Source organism: Berghia stephanieae, chromosome 3 (genome assembly GCF_034508935.2).
Source record: "Berghia stephanieae isolate SIO BIC M18660-M18661 chromosome 3, UCSD_Bste_1.3, whole genome shotgun sequence".
NCBI classification, from domain to species: Eukaryota; Metazoa; Mollusca; class Gastropoda; order Nudibranchia; family Aeolidiidae; genus Berghia; species Berghia stephanieae.
Genome location: NC_088362.1, coordinates 49,514,360 through 49,525,696, shown reverse-complemented (window position 1 = coordinate 49,525,696; position 11,337 = coordinate 49,514,360). Strand labels below are relative to the sequence as shown.

General features: G+C 31.2%; 1 protein-coding gene across 1 annotated transcript in view; it reads left to right on the top strand.

Annotated features, from left to right (window-relative positions):
- The window catches only part of LOC144969268 (uncharacterized), a 58,474-nt gene that overhangs the window by 4,210 nt on the left and 42,927 nt on the right, over window positions 1–11,337 (top strand). The window contains exon 2 of the mRNA XM_078908380.1: window positions 32–207. Coding sequence (XP_078764506.1) covers window positions 32–207 — 176 coding nt within the window. The remainder of the gene's footprint in view (window positions 1–31; window positions 208–11,337) is intronic.

Genomic DNA, 11,337 nt, shown 5'->3' with positions numbered 1-11,337 from the left:
TGACTAATTTGCGTTTTTTTTATATCATCAGACGAAATGGTGGGCTTATTCACTCATTTGTGAGACCGGATACTTTGTACGTCATGCCATCACTGACTTGGAGTATCTAAGGCTAGCTCTGAAGCCCAAATCTACTTGTTTTGCAGAACAAGTTCCTTATGGTTTACAAAATGAAATAAATCCGTGCGATGAAATATTTTATCGTAGGTAAGATCGGTTTTGTGTTTATGGCTATATATTATTCTTTTTATAGATCCACTGATACCAAACTCTAGTTGTGCGGCTATGTGATCTAGTGGCATGACACTCGCCCTAGGATCGGAAGGTCCATGGTTCGAGTCCCACTCTTAGCGGCCCGTGTTGAGTACTTGGAATCGGCTTTTCATTAACATTCTCTCATCCTACTCAGGTGTAAAATTAATACCTGGCCGTTAACAGCATTGTCTCTGAAGTAAAAAAAAAATTAAAGTGTTGCAGTTGGCTAGAGACCCCTTTTTAGGCGCTTTGAGCACGCAAGGTCCTCGTCCTCTCGTGTTCAATATATGTGTTGTTTGATGCAAGCGAGGGTTCACAGCGTAAAACGCATTCCCTTGTGAAGAATATCATCATGTAGTTCCATATCTGAAGCAGACGTCGGAGGTCATCTTCCGCCAACCTGATCTATCTCTTGCCAATTCTATTAAAGCAGCGCCACCTTTCTCAGCTTCATCTGTCCAAGTTCTTATCCCTTTCAAATAAGTTATTCTTTGTCTTCCTCTTATTCTTTTTCCATTCATCTTTCCAGTCAAGGCGAGTACTTCCAAACCAGGGTGGCGGATAATGTGTCCTAAAAATTCCATTTGGCGTTTGATGATCTTTGTTATCAGTGATCTTTTTCTGTTTGCCATTTCTAAAATTTCTTCATTTCTTTTCCTTTCCACCCATGACACCCTCATCATTCTTCTGTAAAACCACATTTCCGCTGCCTCCAGTCTTTTAACCATGGTCTTGTTTATGGTCCAGCTCTCACAACCATATAGCAGCACAGACTGTACATAGCAATCCAGGACTTTGATTTTTGTTTTCATGCTAATATTCCTGTTTTTCATAATTGTATGCAGCTGGTTGAATGCATTCTTCGCCATACCTATTCTTTTCTTTATTTCACAATCTGATTTTCCATTGGATGTTACATTGAAGCCTAAATATTTGAAACATTCAACTTGTTGTATTGTTTGTCCTCTGCTTGTTATTACACAGGCTGGTGGGTTATTATTTTTAGAAACCGTCATACATTCTGTTTTAGATATATTCAGTTCCAGTCCCATATTTTCTCTACTCCTGACTACAACATCCAGTAATTCTTGTAGTTCATGTTCAGATTCTGCCAGTAGAACCGTATCATCTGCATACCTCAGATTTGTTACATTCTTTCCTCCAGTACACACCCCCTTCTTATGTTCGATATATCTTAATATCATTTCACTATAGAGGTTGAATAAATCTGGAGACAAAACACACCCCTGCCTAACTCCTCTTCTAATAGGTGTAAAACTGCTTAGCTCGTTGTCAACACGCATTGCTGCTTCTTGTTCCCAGTACAAATTCCGTAATATTCTTAAATCTTTACCATCAATGTCCAAGGATGATAGAATTTTGAATAGTTTTTCGTGTTATACTTTATCAAAGGCTTTTGAATAGTCGATGAAACACATATACAGATCTTTATTTACTTCAATACATCTTTCCATCAGCATCGATAATGTGAATATTCCATTTCTGGTACCCTTGTCCTCAACAAAACCAAATTGTATCTCCCCAATTTCAGGTCGTATTTTATTTCTTATTCTTAGTAAAATTATCTTCAAAAGAATTTTTGTGAGGTGGCTCATTAGGCTAATAGTTCTGTGTTGTTCACAATCAATAACTGCCCCTGGCTTTTTTGGTAATGCTATAAAAATGGATCGTTTCATATCAGTTGGCATTTTTCCTGTGTCATACACTTGATTTAGAAGGTTTGTGATGAATTCATTCCCCCATTCACCCAGGCCAGTCAAGGCTTCAATTGTTATGGCATCAGGTCCTGCAGCTTTTCAATTTTTCATGCTTTTTATGACGTTCCTAACAGTAGTAATATAAAAAGCATGAGAAACCCTTGTTAAATTGTTAAATAAAAAATTGCATGATCAGCAGTTTATAACAATAGTGTGTAAGTGTGTTATAGTATTACACATGTGTAATAGGTGTGTCAATTGTATTATTGTTGTGTGTTGTACACACTTTGCAGTTATTTTTAATTGTATTATTGTGTGTTTTACACACTTTGTAATTATTATTGTCGTTAATATACATGTGTAGGAGAAACCGTTATTAAATTGTAAAATATGTATTATCATTTTATTATAGTAGTGTGTAAGTTTGTTATAGTATTAGATATATATGTAAAACCTGTGTTAATTTTATAATTGTCGTGTGTTTTACACACTTTGTAGTTATTTTTAAAATTGTATTATTGTGTGTTTTACACACTTTGTAATTATTTCTTAACATACATGCGCAGGAGAAAAATATGTATTATGATTACTTTATTATAGTGTAATTGTGTTATAGTATAAGATATATCTAATCCTTGTGTTGATTGTATTATTGTTGTGTGTTTTACACACTTTGTAATTATTGCCGTCTTAGATGTGCGATAGCTATATTGATAAGATTTAAAAAATAGATAACAAAAAGTCCATGTTTTAATGTCATTGTCCTAATGTAATGTCTGTGAATAGATACGAAGATGCACCGTCACATAAGTTAATAACACTCACTTTAAATAATGTTGATATATTTTAGAATAATAATAATCATAGGTTCAAAATTACTCATAATAGATCTCGCATCTCTATTCGGATTTGAACTTGAGACATTTTCGTGCGATAGATAGACGCCTTACAATTTGATCAATAAAGAATCGGTATGTGATCACGACCACGACTCATGATCGTGATCAACACAATTCGTCGTTTTCTTACGATTCCTGTCTTCTCTGAAAGCCCATAATCGCGCAGAAAGCTTACTCAGCGAAAAAAGATGAAACATAATCAATAGTATAAAAAAGTCTTATTGCGTTGTATTGATTAAAGATCCATTTGTTCCTTACATATTTATTTCAACAGGCTGTTAAACTTTCATGAAACCGACACGGTTGTTGTATTGAATTTCACAATAAGTTAATAACACTCACTTTAAACAATGTTGATATATTTTAGAATAATAATAATCATAGGTTCAAAATTACTCATAATAGATCTCGCATCTCTATTCGGATTTGAACTTGAGATATTTTCGTGCGATAGATAGGCGCCTTACAATTTGATCAATAAAGAATCGTTGTGTGAATACGATCACATGGTCGAGAGCAAAACACTTCGCAAAACACTAAGTTTTGTTTAATAGTTAAACGCCTTACCAATTATCAACGAAAGGGATCACCATATGAAATCGACACATGGTTAATTGGTGAATTTAGCAACAAAGTGTCTGTTTGCTGTCACCCTTGTCGTCTCAAACAACCAATTTAAAGAATTATGTAGTTTTTCCAGTTATTTACTGTACTGGGATGGAAGAATTATCATGTATGGCTGTGTTGTTTTTTTTTTTCTTGGGTCATTTTTCTAAAGCGGGTCTTGTAGTTTGTAATTTCCGTCTTAAATGCCATTTGCTTTATTTTTTTAAATAAGACGACGGAGAATTTTATATAATGCAATTAAAGTAGGTAGCGTTCTTGTCTAGGTCTGGTAAAATAAATGAGATGACGTCATACAATCCCCGTAGACAATGTTGATATTGTAGAAACCTCCGGTATAGAGATTAGAACATGAATTCGAAATCAAGACGTTTTGGTATGGTAGTTAGACAATCTATCCATCGACAAATTAAAACCTCTTCACTATGTGAATACGACTAGTAGATGGGTGCAATCGGAGGTGAATGTTTTCATTGAAATTTCACGTAGGATCAATTAAATAGAAATACATAATGTCCATGTGTCCACACAAGTTAAACCCAATATCATGTTTTACAGTCATATTCTCTTTTTCCAATATCATTTTTGGGAACACTTTGATTGGGTTAATGACAACTTTACATCTGAATCAAAACTAAAAAGAATTGATGACAAAAGCTTTTGTAAAACCCCAACAACTTTTAACACACGGACTTATTTAACTTGACTGCTTTTTAATTTAAAAATGTTCTTGTCTGATATAATACTTGTGCCCGTCATTTTCAACATGCAGCGGGTTTCGTGTTTTGTATCATGGACTTGAATTTTTTTTCGCAGCAAGAAATAAATAAATGAAACACAACAATCATTACAATACACAATATTGATTGATCAATTACTTAATACAATAACATGTCCTTGCTCTGCTGTTGACATGGCTTTCAATCTTGTATGTATATATAATGCATTATTATATTATTATGGTTATCTTCTATACGCGCGCGCGCGCGCGTGTGTGTGTGTGTGTGTGTGGTTGTGTGTGCGCTTTGCATGTCACGGTTAAAGATATATGTTTGTACACCACATGAGTACATTTAAGTTGAAATACTATCTTTACCACGTGTATCGTTATTGTAATATTTAATCAATAGATTTATGGCATTACTAATTAATATTAAGGGCATTCAAAGGATCTTATCCTATTTTGCCCTATACCACATGTTATGTTTTTTGCCAAGTTACTCACTTCGTGAAATAGATTTTGATGAAAAAAATGAAAAGACAATTCCATCACTTCATGTCCTACATTATGGTTATCATACCAAGACATAACCTAATTGAAAATGTAACAAAAAGTTTGTGTAGGAATAGTAAATTTTATGAACCAGGTATACAATATATCTATTTATGACATTAAACCATGAATGTTTTTAACGCACATTTTCAGGTTTGATACTATATTTACTGTACTTCTCCAGTAACATTGTCGAAGTTTTTAAATATTTGATAGCGGGTGGTTGGATGGGAGCATCACCCTTGAATCATATACCTATGATGTTCGCATGGGTGTACGATCCGATAGTGATGTCGTTTCTTCTTCTCTTTACTAGCCTATCCTGCTTCTTTGGTTTGTGATTGTATTTTTTGACAGGGGATATTTTTTTTCCCTGTAAATCCTCTGCCTGTTTGTTCTTGGTTATTTATAATTTAGCTTATGATATCTTTATGATTTTGATTGACATTTGTACTATTTTTGTTAGATTGCTTGTTTTTTTGTTTCAGCGGTCTCTCATATAACCTCAATTGTGTTGGAAGAGACCTAAAGCAACAAACAAAAAAAATATTTGATACCACAACACTTTTAGATAACAGCAGGTGTTTTTTTTCCTCAAATTTTATCGATCTGAGCAGATAATATATTTTATCCCAGTGAAACGCTGTCCTAACAGCTGCTATATTTTTTTAAAGATGATAACCCAAATGATCAGTAACATCCAATGTGTAAGACGTAGACGTGCAGTCTTTTAGGCGGTAGTGTAATATCATACAAAAACATCTGTCAAATGTGTAGTAATACCTAATGGCGATTTACAAGACGGTCAAAATTTATTAAATAAAAGTTTTCAGGACAGAATGTATCAATTGAACCTAAGAAATTATTTTTTTTCAAAGCCCAAATGTGTGTGATGTAATTGATTTTTTTAAGCTAAAATTTATTAAATATAAGCTTGATAGCAAAAATTTTCCTAACCAAAACATTTGAAGTAAAACATTGTTGGCTAAAAATGTGAAGTTAAATGTTTTCTTACCAACATTTGGGAAGTAATCATTTTTAGGTCAAAGTTTATGAAATACAAACTATATGACAAAAATGTATGAAACTAAAGTTTTTTGATCAAAATAGTGTCTGGTGAAAAAAAAAATAAAATAAAATAAAAATTAAAAGTTTTGTGGTCAAAATGAGTGAAGTAAAAGATATTTTGACCAAAATTTATAAAATAAATTAATATGCGTGTAAAAATGTATGAAATCAATACTTTCTATCCAAAATCTATGCAATGAAATATTTTTAGACCAAAATGTTTGTAGTAGTAGTATCTTGATAAAGTTTATGAATAAAGTATTATTTCTAACAAAAATATGTGAAGCAATAATTTTCCGACCAAATTGTCTGAAATGGACGTTTTCCAATCAAAATTTCAAAAGTAATAATGTTCTGACCCAATATTGAAATGAAAATTTTCTGTCAAAAATTGTATGAAATTAAATTTTTCTGGTCAAAATGTGTAAAGTAAAAGTTTTCTGACCAAAATATAATAATATTATGACCAATGGTTATGAGATCAGAATACATATTCTCTCCAAATTGTCATTCTATCAAAAAATTGTATCAAATTTAATTTTCTAATCAAAATGTGTGAAGTAAAAGTTTTCAGGTTAAAAATTGTATGAACGTTTGCCAGCAAAAATGTATGAATGTTTTCTGGCCAAATATATGAAGTAAACAATTTTTTAGGGGGTCAACAATTATATATTTAGAATATTCTTTTGACAAAATTGTAGGAACGTCAAAACCACTGAAATAAAAGTTTTCAGGATAAACTGTATTAACGAAATTTTCCAGGCAAAATTTTGCGAAGTAACATTTGTCTGACTAAAAGATGTAAAGTATACTTTTTCTGACCAAAATGTGAGAAAATAAAATGTTTTCTACTAGAACTTCATAAGGCAAATGAAACTTTTTGTTTGTTGACAAAACGTGTGCAGTAATAGTTTTTCTGTAAATGTATTGTATCATAAATTATTGAAACCGTTACAAAATCAAAGACTTTTCCATGTCTTTCGCTTTTTGAGGCCTTCTCGAGGATTTGACAAAGGCAGAAAGTTTTGAATTTTCAAAGTGCTGACTACTTACCCTGCAGAATTACCATCGACAGAGTAGAGACATAGCAGATATGACTGGTGATCCTATATTATTACAGACAGAAGCAGATATGTCCTACAATTGTTGTAGAGGTGCGATGTCGGATACGACACCCAAAGTTTTGCCATAATTTTCAATTTTATTTTGTTACCATTAAAGTATAACGTTTTTAGTCGTCCTTCTAAAATTATCAATGACATGATTAATGTCGATCCCACAAAGGTTATGATTAAACCTTTGTTCTTCTCCCCGGCAGGGACCAAATAGCCTCAACTACAGTCGTGCGGGATATCCTTGAACAAGACAGTTCAAACCCTAGTTCAACCTATTTCCAAACAAAAAATACTCCTTACAAAACCTAAATGGTTTTGGAAGAGGTTATTCAAAACCTGCATTTGAAGTTCAATCCTCTTTGTTTCACTCTTTTAGCTCCAAAAGTCGATGGAATCACTTCGTAGTTTAGTAAACCAAAAACCAAAATCAAAACCAAAACCAAGCTCAATGTCACCCAAAGATAAGATAAGGGATATGAAATAGAAATCTCACCAAAACGTGTAAGATTCGAACTATTTCCAATGAAAAAACAGTTTACCAAACCTGCATTTGAATTGCAACCCTCTCTTTTACACTGTTATAGCTCCAAAGGTCGCTTGAATTACTTAGTAGTTTAGTAAACCAAAACCAAAACCAACCCAGAAGATAAAATTAGGGTAATAAAGTGCTAGACGTCGACCCAAAATGAGTGAAGTAAAAATTTTCTCGCCAAATACAGGAAACAAAAGTGATCTGACAAAAATACCAAAATGGAAGTTTTCTAACCAATTGCGTGTGAAGTAAAATTTTCGTGACTAGAAAATTGTAAAGTTGGAGTTTAAATTTTCTGGTCAAAATTTATGAAATAAGGCTGTTCTGTTCAAAATCTATAAAATTTAGTTTTATAATGAAAAAGAATTAATGAAATGAAGGCTGCACACGCTAAAATGTATGAGAAAAAATATTCTGATCAAAATGTTTGAAATGAAAGTTTTCAGGATAAATTTTATGGCGTAATATTTTATATCTGAATAATATATATATACATAACGTTTATAGCTAAATTTTATGAACTAGCTTTTTGTTGTTGCTTTTTTTTTTTAATTCTAATGTGTGAAGTAAAAGTTTTGGGCCAAAAAAAAAATATTGTAAAGTAAAAGCAAAAGTTTTTCTGGCCAAATTGTGTACAATAAAAATTTCCTGGCCAAAATTGATGAAATGAAAATTTTCTGTCCATATAATGTATGAAACGTTATCTTTCTGGTCAAAATGTATGAAGTAACGGTTTTCCGGGTAAAACACATGAATTAAAAGTTTGCTTGCAAAAATGTGTACAATAAAAGTTTTCTGGCTAAAGTATATAAAGTAACATTTTTCTGGATAAAATGTACGATGTAGCGGTTTTCAGGCCAAAATGTGTGAAGTTTAAGTTTCATAGCCCGAAATGTGTTATGTAAAATATCAGTCAAAAAACCTGTGAAATAAAAATTTTAGGGTCAAAATTTAGGAAATTAAATTTTTTCTAGCCAAAACGTATGAAATGTAAGATTTTTTTTTTTACCAAAATGTGTATAGTAGAAAATTGTTGCTATGATAAAATCAATGTTTTGTGTGTGTGTGTGTGTGGTGTGTGTGTGTGTGTGTGTGTGTTTCCCCAAAAAATTATGAAATGCACGTGTTCTTGTCCTCAACGCAAAACAATTTCTTGTCAAAATTATAAAATAACTGTTTTCAAGCCAAAATATATAAATTGAAAGTTTTCTGACCAATGTAGATACTTGAAGTAATATATTTTTGGTCAAAATAATTGAAGTAAAAGTTTTTGGCAAAATATATATGAAATGAAAGTTTTCCGGTCGATATATGTGAGATAAAAGTTTTCTTGTCAATATGTGTTTAGTAATATTTTGATGACAAAATTAATGGGTTTTTTTTTTTTTGTTTTTACCCAAATTTATGAAAAGAAAGTTTTCTAACCCCAAAAGGCGAAGAGAAATCTTTTTCTGGTCAAATCGTATAACATCAGTTTTCTGACCAAAATGTTTGATATGAAAGTTTTCTAGTCAAAATATTTCAATTCAAAGTTTGTTGGGTTTTTTTGTTGTTTTTTTTTATTTCTTTTTTTATTTGCTGTTTCTTTCGAAATATTTATCTATTTATATATTTATTTTTCATTTGTTTTTTTTTTTGTTTTGTTTTGATTTTTCTTTTGTCCAAAAATACATAAAGTAAAAGTTAGCTGGTCAAAATGTATGAAATTAAAAAAAAAATCTGATTGAAGTACTACATTTTGACCAGCTAACTTTTATTTTATGTATTTTTGTTCATACAATTTTTAACCTGAAAACTTTTACTTCACACATTTTGATTAGAAAATTAAATTTGATACAATTTTTTGATAGAATGACAATTTGGAGAGAATATGTATTCTGATCTCATAACCATTGGTCATAATATTATTATATTTTGGTCAGAAAACTTTTACTTTACACATTTTGACCAGAAAAATTTAATTTCATACAATTTTTGACAGAAAATTTTCATTTCAATATTGGGTCAGAACATTATTACTTTTGAAATTTTGATTGGAAAACGTCCATTTCAGACAATTTGGTCGGAAAATTATTGCTTCACATATTTTTGTTAGAAATAATACTTTATTCATAAACTTTATCAAGATACTACTACTACAAACATTTTGGTCTAAAAACATTTCATTGCATAGATTTTGGATAGAAAGTATTGATTTCATACATTTTTACACGCATATTAATTTATTTTATAAATTTTGGTCAAAATATCTTTTACTTCACTCATTTTGACCACAAAACTTTTAATTTTTATTTTATTTTATTTTTTTTTTTCACCAGACACTATTTTGATCAAAAAACTTTAGTTTCATACATTTTTGTCATATAGTTTGTATTTCATAAACTTTGACCTAAAAATGATTACTTCCCAAATGTTGGTAAGAAAACATTTAACTTCACATTTTTAGCCAACAATGTTTTACTTCAAATGTTTTGGTTAGGAAAATTTTTGCTATCAAGCTTATATTTAATAAATTTTAGCTTAAAAAAATCAATTACATCACACACATTTGGGCTTTGAAAAAAAATAATTTCTTAGGTTCAATTGATACATTCTGTCCTGAAAACTTTTATTTAATAAATTTTGACCGTCTTGTAAATCGCCATTAGGTATTACTACACATTTGACAGATGTTTTTGTATGATATTACACTACCGCCTAAAAGACTGCACGTCTACGTCTTACACATTGGATGTTACTGATCATTTGGGTTATCATCTTTAAAAAAATATAGCAGCTGTTAGGACAGCGTTTCACTGGGATAAAATATATTATCTGCTCAGATCGATAAAATTTGAGGAAAAAAAACACCTGCTGTTATCTAAAAGTGTTGTGGTATCAAATATTTTTTTTTTGTTTGTTGCTTTAGGTCTCTTCCAACACAATTGAGGTTATATGAGAGACCGCTGAAACAAAAAAACAAGCAATCTAACAAAAATAGTACAAATGTCAATCAAAATCATAAAGATATCATAAGCTAAATTATAAATAACCAAGAACAAACAGGCAGAGGATTTACAGGAAAAAAAAATATCCCCTGTCAAAAATACAATCACAAACCAAAGAAGCAGGATAGGCTAGTAAAGAGAAGAAGAAACGACATCACTATCGGATCGTACACCCATGCGAACATCATAGGTATATGATTCAAGGGTGATGCTCCCATCCAACCACCCGCTATCAAATATTTAAAAACTTCGACAATGTTACTGGAGAAGTACAGTAAATATAGTATCAAACCCTGAAAATGTGCGTTAAAAACATTCATGGTTTAATGTCATAAATAGATATATTGTATACCTGGTTCATAAAATTTACTATTCCTACACAAAATTTTTGTTACATTTTCAATTAGGTTATGTCTTGGTATGATAACCATAATGTAGGACATGAAGTGATGGAATTGTCTTTTCATTTTTTTCATCAAAATCTATTTCACGAAGTGAGTAACTTGGCAAAAAACATAACATGTGGTATAGGGCAAAATAGGATAAGATCCTTTGAATGCCCTTAATATTAATTAGTAATGCCATAAATCTATTGATTAAATATTACAATAACGATACACGTGGTAAAGATAGTATTTCAACTTAAATGTACTCATGTGGTGTACAAACATATATCTTTAACCGTGACATGCAAAGCGCACACACAACCACACACACACACACACACACGCGCGCGCGCGCGCGCGTATAGAAGATAACCATAATAATATAATAATGCATTATATATACATACAAGATTGAAAGCCATGTCAACAGCAGAGCAAGGACATGTTATTGTATTAAGTAATTGATCAATCAATATTGTG